We start from the raw sequence: 16493 nt of genomic DNA, 5'->3' as shown, positions 1-16493 counted from the left end.
CGATGGTTGGGGCCTGAGGCCACGCCCCCTTGGCGGCGCTCCCGGCTGCCGGTCCGCCGCGGCGCAAGCCTCCGGGTCCAGCTCGCTCTTTCCGGGCGCGTCCGGGCCTTCCTCTCGCCGCCTTCCCGCTCCGCCCGCAGCTAGACGAACCCCGACCCCCTTTTTCATGGCGTCGCTTCTGTGCTGTGGGCCCAAGCTGGCCGCCTGCGGCATCGTCCTCAGCGCCTGGGGGGTGATCATGTTGGTGAGGGACCGCCCGGCGACGGCCGGACAGGGCCCGAGGGGCCCCGGTGTTGGAGGGCTGGAAGGCTGAGGGACTCCGGGCCTTAGAAGGCAGCAGGCAGGCCGGAGGGGGTGGTCGATGCGCCGCTGGAGAAGGAGACAGCTGAGAGAGAGAAATGGGGAACTCGAGCGGGGCGGGGGTCGGGGGAGCCCTCGAGGTAAGAGGGAGAGGAGCTGGGCCCTTGAGAGATGCCTGCGCTGAGCGGAGGGCAGCGGGAATGGGGGGCGCTGCTTCCCGAATGGGCAGCCGCGGCCTTCTTTCCCCGGGGTGACCCGCCCCGCTCTGGGAAGAAATAGTACGTGAATCCACGACCCCCTCCTCCCTGTCCCATGACAACGCCGCCTCTGGAGAGGAGGACAGTCTGGCTTGCTCACTGTTCTGCCCTTGCACTGCCCCAGTCCTGGTGACGGAGTCCGAGCCCCGTAGCGGCCACCCCAGTCCCAGCGCGTTCCGGTGGCTCCCAGACCCGGGCGTTGTGGCAACATTAGAAGTGGGAGGAGCTTGGAGAGCGACCAGGTTGGGGGCTGGGGTTCAGGGAACCCGTTCGCTGCCTTTTTGCAGATCATGCTCGGAATCTTTTTCAATGTCCATTCGGCCGTGCTGATCGAGGACGTCCCTTTCACCGAGAAAGATTTTGAGTAAGTAGTCAGGTGGCAGAGGCGAGCCGGGGGCAGGGGGAGGTGGCCGAGGCCCCGAGTCGTAGGCGGGAGCTGCTGGTGGCGGGGTGGCCGGGTGCCTGGGCCCCGAGGCTGGAGAACTGAGTGCGCCGAGCTTTTCCTCTTAGCGCGCTCGGAGTCAGCCCCCGCGGCCCTCCGCAGCCTAGGTGCGGCTGCTTCGGTATTTTACTCGACATCCCTAGGCCGCAGTCCCCCTCCCGCCGGGGGCACGCGATCCTGGAACTCGCCCCGGAGGGTTGGAGGAAGCTTGAGTAACGCGAGTAAAAGCGCTTAGGCGGAGCCTGGCGCCCGGGAAAGGCCGGCCGCCACGAGTGCTGCTGACCCTTGTGTACCCCATGCCCGCCGCAGGAAGGACCCCCAGAAGATATATGACCTGTACGAGCGAGTCAGCTACAACTGCTTCATCGCCGCGGGCCTCTACCTCCTGCTTGGAGGCTTCTCTTTCTGCCAAGTCCGGCTCAACAAGCGCAAGGAGTACATGGTGCGCTAGCGCTCCGCCGGCCCCCCGTCCGCCCCCCTCTATTTAAAGACTCTCTCCAGGGGCTCGTGCCCCCGCCTCCGCCCCCATGCCGGCGCCCCCATGCCGGCGCCCCCGGTCCGTCCACAATAAAGCGGAACTGTCCTGCTGAGCCGTGTGTCTGTGCTTGGGGCCGGGGCGGGCGGGGGCGGGAGGGCTGCAGTGCGCCGCGAGCCGACCCGCCGGCGGAAGTGGAGGGAAGCCGGGCCGGAAGTGAGGCGGCGTCCGGCCCTCGGGCCTCGCTCGGCGGGCGCCGCCGGAGCCACCGCGGCGGGCAAGGCGGGGAGCGGCCGCCGGGGAGCCAATCGGCCGCGGGGAGGGGCGGGACTTCCTGCGCGGGGGGCCCCAGCGGCTCGGTCGCCCGGCTCCGTGGTCCCCGGCTCGGCGGCGGCGGCGGCGGCGGCGGCGTCTCCTCCGTGGGGAGGCGCGCGGGGCCATGACGTCAGCGTCCACCAAGGTTCGGCCTCGCTCGCGGAGAGCGCTCCCTGGCGGCCGCGGGCGGGCGGCCCCATCCCCCTGCCGGCGGCGCCGGCTCTTCCGCCCGGGGCGGGGGGCGGGGGGCGGGGGCCAGGCGGGAGCCGCGCTGGGGTGGGGCCAGGGGCTCCGGGCGGGACGGCGCGGGGTGTGCGCGGCCCCCCGTGACGCCGCCCCGCCCCCAGGTCGGAGAGATCTTCTCGGCGGCGGGCGCCGCCTTCACGAAGCTCGGGGAGCTGACGATGCAGCTGCATCCCGTGGCCGACTCTTCCCCCGCGGGGTACGTGAGCCGGGCGGGCGCGCCGACTCGGCCACCGGCGCGGACGCTCTGGGCAGGGACAGGTGGCGGAGTGCCCTGCGCCGGGCGCCGCGCTGAGCGGGCGCGGAGACGCGCGGGTCGCGGGAGGCACGGCGGGTGCCCCCGCAGCCTGCGGCTCCCGACCCGGGCCCTGCGGGCTGACCTGAGCGCCGCTCGCCGCGATCGCGGTTCTGAGAGCCCCGCGGGTGGGGTTGCTTCCAGGGGGCCCCTCACGGCCGCGGCCGCCCGGGGCTCAGGCACAGGCAGGCTTTCCTTCGATCGTGGCTGTCGGGACAGGTGTGGTTGCGGTCCTCAGGATGCCCACAGGGCTTAAGGGGGAGGAAACCCTCTTTAGGGACCCACGGAAGGGACCCCAGGGACTGGAGGGAGGAGGCTGGCGGCTGTGGAATGCACTGCCTGTGGGCTGGCTGCACACCCCCCTCTTCCCACTTTCCTGTCCCCCTCTCCCCCCTGACAGTGCCAAGTGGACGGAGACGGAGATAGAGATGCTGAGGGCTGCCGTGAAGCGGTTTGGGGACGATCTTAATCACATCAGCTGTGTCATCAAGGAACGGACAGTGTGAGGGAGGGTGGCCGGCAGAGGAAGGGGGGTGGGCACCGTCTTCCTGCACACCCGTGGTCCATCATCCTGAGAACCCCCTTCCAACTCAACGGCCTTTCCTGTCTCGCTGCTAGTTGTGTTAGCAAGAGCTAGAGGACTGAGAATAAAAGAGTGGGTCAGAAGTTACTGAAATGCTGTCCTAACCAGGACCTTACGAGAGTTTTATTTCGGGTTGCCTTGAGATGCCCAGCAGCCGAGTTTGGTGATGAGAGTCCCCTGGCGGTTTACACAGCTCCTTTGAGCTGCTGCTGCGGTGTTTCTGGGGGTGCTGTAACACTGAACTAACTGATTGGAGTCTACTCCTAAGTCTCGGTCTGCCTGCGGGTCACCAGAGCTCACCTGGTAGCCTTGCGTGCCCCCACATCTGTCCCACAAGAGAAGTAGGACGCGGGCCTTCCCCACTGCACCGTTGAGGTAGTCCACTCTTCACATCCCGTCTGCCCTGAGTGTGTGCGAAGCTTCAGGAGAACACGAGAGCCCTACCAATGGCTGGCGCCCTAACCTTGGTGCTCACGAAGGGCTCCCCAGTATTCCTTCACAATGGCCCGTTAGCCCTGCCCTTCCCCTCCCTTCTTCCCTCCCGCGCTCTGATGACTCCCTAACCTGCTCTCTCTTCTCTTCAGGGCCCAAATAAAGGCCACTGTGAAGCGCAAGGTTTACGAAGACTCCGGCATCCCTCTTCCAGCTGAGTCACCCAAGAAAGGACCCAAGAAGGTGCCCTCCGGTGTCCTGTCACCTCCTCCAGCTGCCCCTCTGCCAAGCGGCTCCAGTGTCCCTGAGGCCGGGGGGCCCCCCATAAAGAAACAGAAGGCCGGTGAGGGCTGCCGAGTGGCTACCTGGGAGATCAAGGTCCTGTCTGAGGTTCAGGGAGAGAATCGGGTGGGTCAGAGAAGGACCCATCTCTTTCCCTTTCCCTGTCAGGGTTCCCTGAGAGTGGGTCAGGTGGCCGAGGGAGGGAGAGCTGGGGGACAGTCGGAGAACCTAGAACCTAGCTTATGCCGCGCCCCCGCGCCCCCGCTCCCCAGATGTGACACTCAGTGCTCTGAATGACTCGGATGCCAACAGCGACCTGGTGGATATTGAAGGGCTAGGAGAAACTCCTCCAGCCAAGAAACTCAACTTCGACCAGGGTAGGAGTCCTCCTCCTCCCACTCCCACACCAGCTGGAGGCGTGGGGGATGGTCTCCACAGGAGCCCCCTCCCCCGGTACAGAGGCTTGGGAAGAGCAGGTTCCCTGGTACCCTGTGCAGGGCATTGGGTCAGCAAGGAGCCGGGGGCTCAGGGGAGGTGGGAGTGGTCTTGGAAGCAGGTGCTGGGGGGGGGTGTCTTGGAAGCGTACTTGGGGCTCGCTCCATCTCGGCCCATTTTGCTTCCTGTTCCAGACAGCCTGACCCTGGATTCTGGCCTTCTCATGACCTCTGCTGACCCTCCTTTACTCTCTCGCTAAGCCTCCCACCTCTGACCCCTCTCATTGTTCCCCCTGGACCTGTGGATCGCCCGGGACTCTGAGCAAGCCTGCACGAGAGGGACAGTCACAAGGCTGCTGGGGCCACACCGGCCACGCCGTTCCTGTACGCGCATCTGCCCCCAAACCCCTCTGACCTCCACCTGATGGACTTTTTTATACAGAAAACAATAAAGATTGCCCTCTCCACCTGGTGCCTGCAGCGTCACGTGATTGGGGCACGGTGGGCGAAGGCCTCCCTCCTGAGGCCCCGGGGCTCGGCCCCTCCCCGCAGGTCTACCACCCTGCCTGGAGCAGCACAGCCCATATTGGCAGACTCTGTGCCCAGTGCCAATATTTCTGTGCTGCTAGAGCCAGGGGAGCTGGGTGTGGGCAACAAAGACTCCAGTCCACTCTCCGGAGGCCGAGCCTAATCCCAGGACCTCTGACAGTCCGTATTCCTGAGGCCGTCCCGGGGAGTTGAGAGGGGCCATTTCCAGTGCTCCCAGGACCACCCCCCCCCCCCGCCCCCCAGCTCACAAGAAGGCCCAGATGTTTTCTGTGTCGCTTCTCCAGGGTGGCCTCCCGGGGCCAGGCCTCGGCGGTGCCTCCCCCACCCTCGCTCTAACACCACAGTGTGGTTTGGACGTGGCCACAGAGCCGTGCAAACCACAGTGTGCTGCTGGGGCGGGAGCAGGACTGGGGTGGCTTGAGAGGAAGGGAGCACAAGATGGTGCCGTGAAGACCCCCACCACCAGGAGCGGGGACCTAGAGAAGGCTCAGAAGGCATACACGGCCCCAAGAAGGGTTGCGGGGGCAATGAGGAACCAGGGTGAGGAGCTGGCAGGCCACAGGAGGGAGAGGGGCCTAAGGGCTGAGCCCGCCGTGGGATACGACTGGAACCACCTTCCCTCCGTAGCAACTCTGCTCAGGGGACCCCTTGGGTGGGGTCAGAGGCAGAGGAAACGGGATGACTGGGGGGGCCACACACTGCCTCCCGACTCAGCAAGGGCAGGGACCCAAGGCTTCCTGTGTCCGTTCCTCCCCTCCCTGGGTCAGAACCCAAGAGAAAGCAAGGAGAGACAGAAGGCCAAGGACAGCAGGGTTGGGAGTTGGCAGTCCAGAGGTGGTGGGGCCGGAACATGGTGGGGAGAGGGGGGCCGGAAGTCGCCCTGGGCCCTGGGCCTGCCACAAGATGGAGGCCAAAGGCAGGAAATGGAGGCCAGGGGGAAAGGGGAGCAGCAGGGCCCAGGAAGAGGGCTGTCTGGACCTGGGGGCCAGGTACTCAACCCCCAGCACTGTTCCCACTCCCCACCGCCCCCCAGGGCCCACACCCGACCCCCCATGACAACCCCCATCAGCCCATCCACCAGGCCCAGGAAGGCGGGCCCACCCCAGAAAGCCACGTTTAAGCTGAGACAAACATGGCTCTCCCCACCCCCACCCTAGGCCTTCCCTCAGCCTTTCCCTCCTGACCAGGACATGATTTTTAAAAGCACCCCACAGAAAGCAAACTCCAAGGGCCAAAATTCCTTCCACAAATCAAAATAACACCTTCTGCAAACCAAAAGTTTTCCTCCTACCTCCCATGCCGCCCTGTACCACCCCCCCGCCGACACACCCCCCAAAACTCTTAGCAATCAGAAAGATCTAAGATGGTGGGTGTAAGCAGTCTTTTTAGGCCCCGGGGGACCCCGGACCCCCTTCCTCGAAACCCCTGTCTGTCCTGCCCCAAAGCCTCCCAAGGCCTTCTGCTCCTGACTCCAACCTCCACGGCCCCCCCAAACTCAGCAGCTGCCCCCAGCTCCCAATCTCGGCAGAGCCTTTGTGGGGGTGAGACAGAGATGAAACACTGTGCTAACGGCTGGGGACGTTGGGGGGGCTTCTGATCTTAGCCTTTGGTTTCTATCTGGGGGACTGCGGTTCGGGGCATAAGGGAAAGCCTCTCCGATCATCCCCCCAGTTCCAAGACTGACAAAGCCCAACCCCACCCCAGCACGCACCTCCAAGCCTCCCCCCCAACCGCCACGTCTCTCCTGAAAACAGGGGACACTTTCCTCCCCACTTACCTCAGCTACTCTCCCCTGAGATCCTGGTCCCCTATTTTGAAGGGAGCAAAATTTGGGGTGCATCCCTCACATTTGGGGTGCAGGAGAAAGGAGCCGCCCCAGTCGCATCGCTGGCCTCCTTCCTTTCAGCTGGCTCAGGGAGTGGGGAGTGCCCTAGGGAGGGGGGACCCCCATAAGAGAGCTCAGAAGGGGGTTCCTCCATTCCCAGTCAGAATTGGGGACACCCCCCCAAACCCGTCCCAGCCCATCCGTCTCCAACTCGGCGGGAGAGGCAGCTGCAATGCCCCAGTCAGATTCCCCCAACACTACATTCCTCACCCCATCTAGAGGGGTCCCGGGGGCCCCAAAAAATCCCAAAAAAATCTAGGATGTTGGCAGGACGGTCCTGGACTAGCACCCCAAATTTGGGGTCCTCAGATACCCCCGTTTTTTCAGGAAAATTCCGTCTTTCACCTGCCTCCCGCCAGCCCTGCTCTGTCCCGATGCCAATTTTGGAAGTCACTCCCTCCTTCCTCCTCCCCGTCTCTCCAGGCCCCCCCGCTCGGGGGCGAGGGTCCAGGAAACCTGGCTTCCAGACCGGGGGGCACTCCTCGAAGGGCCAAGGGCCAGGAGGTCAAGCTCATAGCCCCAGTCTTAGGGAAGCAGGAAAGCCCGATCCTCCCCTCCCCTCCCCCCTGGCTGGTCTCCGTGGTGGTTTAAGGAAAGCCTGGAGGATTGGAATCTGCCATTGCTGTTGCACAGGCAGGTTTTTTGCCTTGGGTTGGGGGGGTGGGTGGTGGGAGGGAGGGAGGGGAGGAGAGCCGGAGAGAGCAGGGACCCAGGCGTGCAGAGCTGGCCTGGCTTACCCCCTCGCCCCTACTGCCGTGGGGCACCCCTCCCCCCACCCACCTCACCCACATTCCCAGTCCTCCGTCTGCTTTCTGTTTGGGGCTCTCATCCTGGAAACACAGGGTACAAGAATCACCTCCTTGCACCCCCTCCACCACCTCTCCTTGCCAAAGTTCCAACAGCACTGTCCTAGTCAGGGGTGTTCCCGTTACCACGGGCTACCCCATCCCCCCCCATCTTCCCAGAAAGTGAGGTGTGCTCCCTTAAGAAATTGGGGTTCAGAGTCTGAAACTGCCTTCTCTCCGTCAGATCTATCCAGGTCACATAGAAATAAGAGGAGATACACTACCAACTACCTTTCCAAATTTCTCCCTTCAAGTCCTGGATATAACTGGGGGTTCAGTAAAGAAAGAGACTTCTAGAATCTGGGGTGAGAGGGAGCTAGCTATAAGCAAAGGACACCCCAAACCAGCTTCATGCTCCAAATTAAGTGAACCCCCAAATCAGGCTCACCTTACGACCCATCCCTCGGCTTCATCAAATACATCCAAAAAGTGACAAAACACCCCCAAATAATGACACCCCAAAACTTTAGTCTCCTACCCTGCGCCCTCACCTTGTTTCTCCCCCTGGGAAAAGCTTCGTGGCTATCTATGTATACACAGGCCACTCTGCCTTCAAAGTAAGTTTCCACAACATTCAAGTACCAAGGTCTATTTCCCCTCAATGACCCACAATCACACACAAGGCCTTCAAACCCGCTCCCAGCTTCCTATTACGTTCCACCTCAAGCTAACAAAAAACGCCAGATTGAATTTCATGTTCCCCCAAATCTAACCCCAGCCTTGAAATGTACATGGCTTCCCAAAACAGACTGTACCCCCAAATCAGCATGACTACTCTACTTGAAATCAGATTGTCCATACACACCAATGACTATCAATCCGCAACACAAAACCCTCATCGACCTCCCAAAGCACGCCTAGCAGGTTGTCCTGACATTCCAAGATGACAATCTCCAGATTATGGGGGGCAGGGTCCCCAAAACTAACGCAGCTTCAAAATCAGCTCCCTGCCTCAAACGTACCACTGGAGCTCAGGGTCAGGCCTTCTGAGTGCAGCCCCCAGTGCCCAGAACGATCCTACTAACTCAACCCATAAAAAACATATACTCCACAGCAGACCAGGTAACCCAAAATCAACTCCACCCTGATACCAAAGGGAACCCCCTGTCGGACTCCCACCTCCAGACTCAGCAGAGGTCACAGTAACCCTCACATACAAAAGCCACAGCATGGTCCTGAATCCCGAGGGGTCCCGGATTCCCAATTTCTCCGCAGTTATTTCCTGCACCCAAATAAAGACACCCTCGGGTCAGATAAAGACACCGCAGGCCCGTAGGCAGCTCCATGGATAATGGCCAGTCATTCCCAGACACCTATGGACTCTCTTGAACCCAATGCAAGTCCTGCTTCACAGCTAGAACTCAGCTCTGCACCCCTCCTCCAAATAAACATCGCGTCCCCCCCACCTCTCCCCAAACAAAATATGAGGGTGGGACTCGTGCCCATCTCCCAGATCAGGAACCTCCAATTGGGGTTATCGGTGATCGGGCCCCTCCTGCCCTGTCTCTCTCCTTTTACCCCTGAGGCCCTCCCTGATTTTCCCTCTCTCTGTCCATCCCACCCAACCCTCAGATTAATGTTCGCTAAAAATCCACCTCTACCGACAGATAACAGGGTATAGCTTCATGAGAAAGGAGAACCCTGAGCTCCCAGGGCTCAGACCCCACTCCTGGTCCCACCACTTCCCTTGCTCCCAGAGCCCACAGATTTCTCACCCCAGATTAGGAACCCCAGCCTCGGAGGGAAGTCCCCTCTGTCGCCTAACTCTCCCTCCCTCCGCCCAGCCTTCGTCCACCCCACCCCACCCCCCAGGAGACAGAGGAACAAAATCAACCAGCGCAAAGGGGAGGAGGACGAAGGCGTCCGCCTCTGAGACCGAATGGATCCTGCGCCCCGGTCCGAGTGGACCCCAGCCGGGTGGAGACGGCAAGGCGAGGCTAGTGCTCGTCCGCCCCCTCGTGGAAGGAGTCGAGCATTGCGGGGGGTTTGCCTACTTGCCGCGCTGGACCGGGGCGTCCCGCCAGCCTCCCAGCGTAGCCGACCGGCGGGTGCCCGAGGCCCTTAGTGAGCTGGGACTGGGGGAGGGCGAGCGGGCTTTGGGCGGGAGTCTGTGTCTCTGGATCCCTACAAGGATTCAGAAGGGAATCGGGAGCGAGAGTCCGGACGCCCAGGTCTCCTGAGCGTCTCTCGGCCCCCAGCCGGGGCTTTCCCCACCTCCTCGAGGGGAAGCAGCTGGCGGAGCCGTCCGGTCGCAGGACAATGGAAGGAAACGAACTAGAAATCATATCCGTCCCCTCCCCGCCCCGCCCGATCAGAGCCCCCCTTTCTGCAGGCCCTGCTAGAGGACCCTGTCATTCGCACTGCGCCCTCCCGCTGTCTGGGACCCCACGCGAGTGCGCCGGGGCCTCCCCAAACCGGGTGCCCCGTTGGGTTCCCCTTTATCTCCCCTGACACCGTCCGTGGGAAGGGGGAATTCCGCTGTATTCACTCTCCAGTTGACAGGCACCCCCCTTTCAAAAGCCAACACACGGATTTTCGCTGCCTCCGGCCCCTCGACGACCCGGGTCGCCCCTATTTCCAATATCGCTATCCCCAGCCTCCTCCCCAGTGCCAGTGTCCCCTCGCCGGTCCCACTTTACGTGGCCCGAGACCCCTTACGTTACGACCACCCAGGGTTTCTGAGGTCCCGCCCTCTGGCCGGAGACCCCGCCCCGGGCTCGCCATCTGGAGAGCTAGGGAGGAAGGAAGGATACAGACCCAGGCGTTCACCCTACCTCCACCCCCGCCCCCGCCATCCCGGCCAGATAAAGGAGCCGACGCCAGGAGGGGAGCGAGACCCCGCCCCCCGAGAAGAACGGCCGCAGCCCCTGCGGGACGGGGGTAAGAACGACGGACCGAGGGAGCCGGACTCCTGGGTTCCCGAAAAGGGTTGCTGATGGTAGGAAGATTGAGGCCCGGTGCTTGGGCTGAACTAGGGGTCCGGGACCAGACAGGAGTGGAATTCTGTGCTTCAGAGAGGGTGCCTGGGTGGGATTTAGAGGGGTGTGGACGCGGGCCGCCCCGGGTGCCCGGGCAGGTCGGACACCTGAGACTGAGGCGCGCGGTGAGGCTGAGGGGAGCGGGGTGCTGCTGCGGCACGAGCAGTCGAGCCAAGGGCGCCGTGGGCCAGACTCCCCACGCAGGCCGTCGATGCCGCGGCGTGGGAACATCCACCCCGCGCGGGCACAGTGGAGTCTAGCCGGGAGGCGAGCGCCGGTCGGCTGGGGGCGGAAAGCACTAGACGGACTCCATGAGGCTGCGCGAGCCGGGCTGGGGGGCTCGGCCCGGGCTGCACGTCGGCCGGAGGAGCGAACTGCGGAGGGAAGGTGTCTGAGCACCGCCCGGGTCGCTGAGCCCTTTCCCCGGCACCCGCAGGCCTGCGTCGCCATGGGTTCCACCGGCGCTCCGGAGGGCGCGCTGGGATACGTGCGCGAGTTCACCCGCCACTCCTCCGACGTGCTGGGCAACCTTAACGAGCTGCGCCTGCGCGGGATCCTCACCGACGTCACCCTGCTGGTCGGAGGGCAGCCCCTGCGAGCTCACAAGGCGGTTCTTATCGCCTGCAGGTTCGAGGAGGGTCGGGGGGGGGGGCGTGGGGCGGGACCAATGGGAAAGGGTGGCGTCATAAGGTCCTCGGGAGGGGATCCGGGAGGGGATCCGGAGCCAAGCCTTCTGGGAGCAGGAGGCTGAGCGTCGAGTGGAGCGCGTCGGGGAACTGGGGGGATGATGGGGAGGAGATGGAGCTTCCTCTTGTTGCGTGTGTCGGTGGATTCCTCGGGCCCTGACGTAGCCTATCTGCCTTCTCTGCAGTGGCTTCTTCTATTCGATTTTCCGAGGCCGCGCAGGCGTGGGGGTGGACGTGCTCTCCCTGCCCGGGGGCCCCGAAGCCGGAGGCTTCGCTCCTCTCCTGGATTTTATGTACACGTCACGCCTACGCCTCTCTCCTGCCACTGCACCAGCAGTCCTCGCGGCCGCCACCTACTTACAGATGGAACACGTGGTCCAGGCCTGCCACCGTTTCATCCAGGCCAGGTGAGGGGGCCCCCACTCCGTGTCCTCTGTTGAGTGAGGTGGCATCCCAGGTGTCACGGGTAGAGGTCAAGATCAGGAAGGAGCACTAATATCCATCACACTTTTCCCAGCTATGAACCTTTGGGCATCTCCTTGCGGCCTTTGGAGGCGGAACCCCCGAGGCCCCCAACGGCCCCTCCACCAGGCAGCCCCAGGCGCTCTGAAGGGCATCCAGACCCACCTACCGAATCTCGCAGCTGCAGTCAAAGGTCCCCCAGCCCAGGCAGCCCAGACCCCAAGGCCTGCAACTGGAAAAAGTACAAGTTCATCGTGCTAAACTCTCAGGCCGCCCAAGCAGGGAGCCTGGCGGGGGAGAGGAGTGCTGGTCAACTGTGCCCCCAAGCCAGGCTCCCCAGCGGCGACGAGGCTTCCAGCGGCAGCGGCAGTGAAGAAGGACCCATTCCCGGTCCCCAGAGCAGGTACAGACCCTGGAACCTCAAGAACTGGCAGAGGCTGGCCTGAGCTGGGAGATCAGGAGCCAGGAGGGAGGGGGTGGGACTTCCAAAGCACCACCAGTTCTGGCTCACTGGTCAGTGTTGGCTAACCTCCAGAGGGTAAGCCAGCCTCTGGCTCGGAATTCTCCAGGCCAGAATGCCTCCCCCCACCCCCCAATAAAATCTCTCCTAATCCTTTTCTCTGGGCTTGCCACCTGCCTAGGCTCTCTCCATCTGCTGTCACGGGACACTTCAAATGTGGGGCTCCAGTCAATAGCCCCCACCTCCTCACAGCCCCGGCTCAAGAGACCCCTGCATCGCAGTCTGGGCGGGCTTGTCCGCCACCAGGTCAGAGCCCTTCCTTTTACCACTGCCCTTGGCTTTTCTCCTCAGGCTGCTCAAGGCCAGTTTGGGCTAAAAGGAAAGGCGGGTCCCAATTACTGCAAACTGGAATCACCTCGGGAGCTCTTAACAACCCCATTGCCCAGGTCACATCCCACAGATCAGAGTGTCTGGATGTGGGAGCCAGGAATCAGTATTTCTTTTAAAGCTTCCAATGAACCGCCAAGTTTGGGAACTTCCGGCCTATTCCCATCAGGGCTGAGTGGTGGGCCCAGGCTTGGCAGGGCCTCTCTGGCAAGCTGTCGAGCAGAGCAGTGGTCCAAGAGAGGAGAGAAAACAGAATCTTAACACAGCACCTGGGACCTCTACCTACCACCACCACTATTTTTTTTTTAAGATTTTATTTATTTATTTGACAGAGATCAAAGTAGGTAGGGAGGCAGGCAGAGAGAGGCTCCCTGCTGACCAGAGAGCCCGATGCGGGGCTCGATCCCAGGACTCTGGGATCATGACCTGAGCGGAAAGCAGAGGCTTTAACCCACTGAGCCACCCGGGCGCCCCCACCACCACTATTGAAGAGATTAGCAGAGTAGTCTGAAGTCAGACAGACACGAAGTCAGATCCTGGCTTGGCCTCTTATGAACCATGGGACCTTGAGTAAGTCGAATGAGCTCCAGAGCCTTAACAGTAAGTTGGGGGGAAAGAAAACCCACTAGGAGTGTGGCTTGAGGACTCACTGGAATTGTCACTACCCACCCCCCCCTCCCAGGAAGTGAACCGTTCAGCTGCCAGAACTGTGAGGCAGTCGCTGGGTGCTCATCGGGGCTGGACCCCTTGGCTCCCGGGGAGGAGGACAAGCCCTACAAATGTCAGCTCTGCCGGTCTGCCTTCCGCTACAAAGGCAACCTGGCCAGTCACCGCACGGTGCACACAGGTAAGGGAGGAGAAAGTCCCGGCCCTCGTGCTCGCGGGCGTCCTAAGGCCGAGGACCTGATCTCCAGGCTTCCCTGCCCTCAGGGGAGAAGCCCTACCACTGTTCCATCTGCGGAGCCCGCTTTAACCGGCCAGCCAACCTGAAGACGCACAGCCGCATCCATTCGGGAGAGAAGCCCTACAAGTGTGAGACCTGCGGCTCGCGCTTCGTGCAGGTGCGGGGCGCGTCTGGGAGCCGGCTCCGGGCAGATCTGCCAGAGGGCGGGGCTCGCCGTCGGGGACTGGGGGTGTGCCTCTCCGACGCGCGGTCTGAGGTCCCCCTGCCTTCCCAGGTAGCGCATCTGCGCGCGCACGTGCTGATCCACACCGGGGAGAAGCCCTATCCTTGCCCTACCTGCGGCACTCGCTTCCGCCACCTACAAACCCTCAAGAGCCACGTTCGCATCCACACGGGGGAGAAGCCCTACCACGTGAGTGCGGGACCTGGCCTGGCTCTTACCTGGGGGCGGGGCTCCCGGAGCTCTCCGAAGTGGGCGGAGTCCTGGAAGATAAGGGGCGGGGCCGGGCCTGGGACGCGCGCGCGCATAGAAGTTAGGCTCCGGACTGGGCCTCGTCCGGGGGGCGGAGCTAGGAATGGAAGGGGCGGGGCCTAGCTCTGCGGCCCCAGAGGAGGACCTAGGGAGACGCGAGGACCGAGGAGCCGCTCTCCCGCGGAGAGCTGGCCTGGACGGCTGTCCCTCCGGGGTGGTTGGAGAGGGGGCGGGAGCTGACCTGGCTGTCCCCGTACAGTGCGACCCCTGCGGCCTGCATTTCCGGCACAAGAGTCAGCTGCGCCTGCATCTGCGCCAGAAGCATGGAGCGGCGACCAACACCAAAGTGCACTACCACATTCTGGGGGGGCCCTAGCTGCGCGCGCCGGCCGGATCCCACGAGCTTCCCGGACACCCGGAGAGCTGCGGGCTTGGGCGTGGGGGGCGTGCGAGGCCCCTCGGGTGTCAGAAACAGCCACCACCTTGAATTCTCGCTGGGGAGAGCAGGGGTGGCAGGTCCGCTCTTGATCTGCCTCCGTTTTGCTGGTCAAAACCTCTTCCCCACAATCCAAGTTGTTTCCGAGGAGACAGCCAGATGGGAGCTGCGGGTGGCGGGGCGGGCAGGGGGGCAGGGGGGAGGCTGGAGAGACGGCCCTCCACCTGCAGCGCCCCTCTCCTTTGGTTTCTTTGTAAATATAATTTATTGAGGCCTGTGGGTGGCACCAGGGCCTTCATCCCATGGCATTTCCCACATCCCCCTTCCAGAAGTGTGATCCAAGGTGGCCTGAAGCACAAGTGTGTGGGGTCACAGCTCTGCTGGCAGAGATGAGCACTTGGCTGTCTCCTTTGGCTTGACTGTTTCATGTGTTTGCTTGTGGTAACTTCATCTTCAGAGTTGTTTCTCCTGTCTGTGTGCTTGTCCGTGCTTTGGGAATGGAGAAAGGGTCTCTCTGTATACTGTCCCTCCCAGTCCTAGGTCTGGAACCTTATTTGTTCTAGGGCAGCTCTGGGGACATGTGGGGTTGTGGAATTGGGTCAGGAACCCTCTTTGGTATTCTGGGTATTGTAGGTTCTCTAGCGGGCTAGAACTGCATATAGACTCCCCTCTAGTTCCAAGACTTAGAGGACCATTTTTTGGTTTTGTTTTTGTCTTTGTCTTTGTTTGGTGAGCCGGAAACGGAGGTCTGGTCACCTCGGTATGGCTCCACTGTGTGGATCTGCCATGCGCTCGGCTTTAGTTGAGCTCAGAATCCTCCCCCTGGGGCCTGTTCTCAGCACTGGGTTGATCCCTTCCTTATCAGAGATGACACAGCCTTTTCTGATTCTGCCCAGACTCAAAGAATGCTATGAGCTATGGGAGAATTATTAAACTCTATCTTGACTAAGAGATAAAGAGCCGTGACCAGTCCTTAACTGTAGAGGTGTGTCTGGGTTCCAATGTTCCTTGGGGTTCTCTCTACCTGAGACAAGTTCCTTCTTCATTTAGTGGGTTTTTGGACATCATCTGGCAAGTGTCCAGATTTCAGAAACTTCTTTCCCTCTAGAAGTTACAGGCACCTGGTATCTTTCTTACCTTAGAAAAGCTAGTTCTGTGACCTGGCCTTCCTGTCACTGCATTCCTGTCTGGAACTGGTGAATGCACTAGAACCTTCCACAGGGAGAGAAAAGGGGCTGAGTTCCTTTCTGGATTTGCTGTAGTTTGTGATTATGATTGGGATTACTGCTGGGATTAGAGATTTACAAGATTTAGAAAGTAATTGACTGGTGGTCCTTCTAGTTGACCAAGTATGTCTGGGTAGGATTAAGAGGTTGGTTGAGGGGCACAGTCTCCACTGTAGGTCAGGTAAGTAGAAAGTTGGGAATGGGGTTGCCTCTTAACCTGATGGAATGTCTGGAATGTGAGATGATACTCTGAAGCCTTCATTTACAGTCCTTCCCCTGCTGTCTTGGGACCTGTTTGATTGTGGGGTATGGATGGAGGGTAAGGGGCACTTTGAAATTTGCAAGGTGGGCTTCCATGAGCTGGGTCAGGACTAATCGCTGCCACTTGAGGACCAGCGAGAAAGCAACTTTTCTTTATCATTCCCTCTTGCTCCCCACTGCAGAACGGAAGCAGGGAGAGATCACAACAGAGAGATACTAGAAGGAACCATGATTGATTTTTTTTTTCCCCTAGTTGGATGGGCAGGTGGAGGTCGCTCGTAGGGGTGGAAATGTTAGATCTTGCAAGATTTGAATCTTGGAATAAAGATGACTCTCTGTGCTGCCTACTGTGTCCCGGGTTATTGCCTGGGAGGATCTGGGAATGGGGTGAAACGTGGCCGGGGGGTAGGGTTCTTCCCTCCTAGATCCCGTCTCGTGTTCTGTGCCCATTCAACTGCCCCATCCCATCAGACGCTTCAGATAGCCCTTGTTCTCCCCTGCCCTTGCCTTCCAGCTCATTGTGTAGGAACCAGTGACTTCATGAAGTTTCTCCGGAGCCACCTGCATCCTGTGGCTCTGAAGTCACTTCCTGCCCGAGGTGTGGAGGCAGCAGGGAGAAACCAGGAAGCCACTAATAATACCAGGAGTTTGGGGGATGCATCCGTGCAGGAATCTGAATGCTTGGGACAACCCCCCCCCCCAACACCACCACCAGCGCCCCCTAAGGAAAATGGACAGGACTTGGGTCCCCTGAGGACAGAAGAGCATGCAGATGGCAGGGAGAAGGTGAAGCCTGTGGTCAGGCCCCTCTACCCCTCCCCCCCAGGCCGCTCTGCCCCTCCCCCAGCAATGGGGCCTTGGAATCTACCCAGCACCCAGGCAGT

The 16493-nt window shown here is 61.4% G+C and overlaps 3 protein-coding genes across 7 annotated transcripts; all 3 read left to right on the top strand.

The window, feature by feature from the left end:
- Window positions 1-24: 24 nt before the first annotated feature.
- Window positions 25-1550, top strand: RNASEK (ribonuclease K). The gene is made up of 3 exons (XM_059147808.1): window positions 25-244; window positions 845-921; window positions 1309-1550. Exons 1-3 carry the CDS (start codon window positions 167-169, stop codon window positions 1448-1450), a joined length of 297 nt encoding a protein of 98 aa, XP_059003791.1. The 5' UTR covers window positions 25-166; the 3' UTR covers window positions 1451-1550.
- Window positions 1551-1771: 221 nt separating this feature from the next.
- C15H17orf49 (chromosome 15 C17orf49 homolog) lies at window positions 1772-4525 on the top strand. Of its 4 annotated transcripts, none has more exons than XM_059147805.1 (6): window positions 1772-1934; window positions 2137-2231; window positions 2728-2829; window positions 3495-3685; window positions 3897-4001; window positions 4258-4525. In XM_059147805.1, the coding sequence occupies exons 1-6, from the start codon at window positions 1914-1916 to the stop codon at window positions 4260-4262; spliced, it is 519 nt and encodes a 172-aa protein (XP_059003788.1). In that variant the 5' UTR covers window positions 1772-1913; the 3' UTR covers window positions 4263-4525. The 4 variants fall into 4 exon arrangements, with proteins under 4 accessions (XP_059003788.1, XP_059003787.1, XP_059003789.1 ...); XM_059147804.1 differs by having other exon boundaries at window positions 4254-4525; XM_059147806.1 differs by lacking the exon at window positions 2728-2829 and having other exon boundaries at window positions 4254-4525.
- Window positions 4526-9699: 5174 nt separating this feature from the next.
- Window positions 9700-15954, top strand: BCL6B (BCL6B transcription repressor). 2 transcript variants are annotated; one of them, XM_059149104.1, is made up of 9 exons: window positions 9700-10217; window positions 10752-10942; window positions 11187-11408; window positions 11519-11866; window positions 12105-12229; window positions 12993-13157; window positions 13241-13371; window positions 13489-13626; window positions 13946-15954. In XM_059149104.1, the coding sequence occupies exons 2-9, from the start codon at window positions 10764-10766 to the stop codon at window positions 14060-14062; spliced, it is 1425 nt and encodes a 474-aa protein (XP_059005087.1). In that variant the 5' UTR covers window positions 9700-10217; window positions 10752-10763; the 3' UTR covers window positions 14063-15954. The 2 variants fall into 2 exon arrangements, with proteins under 2 accessions (XP_059005087.1, XP_059005086.1); XM_059149103.1 differs by having other exon boundaries at window positions 9702-10275.
- Window positions 15955-16493: the final 539 nt, after the last annotated feature.

The sequence above is a fragment of the Mustela lutreola genome, chromosome 15 (genome assembly GCF_030435805.1).
Source record: "Mustela lutreola isolate mMusLut2 chromosome 15, mMusLut2.pri, whole genome shotgun sequence".
Classification (NCBI taxonomy): domain Eukaryota; kingdom Metazoa; phylum Chordata; class Mammalia; order Carnivora; family Mustelidae; genus Mustela; species Mustela lutreola.
The sequence above is the reverse complement of the archived record's forward strand: the minus strand, read 5'-3'. Positions and strand labels throughout refer to the sequence as shown.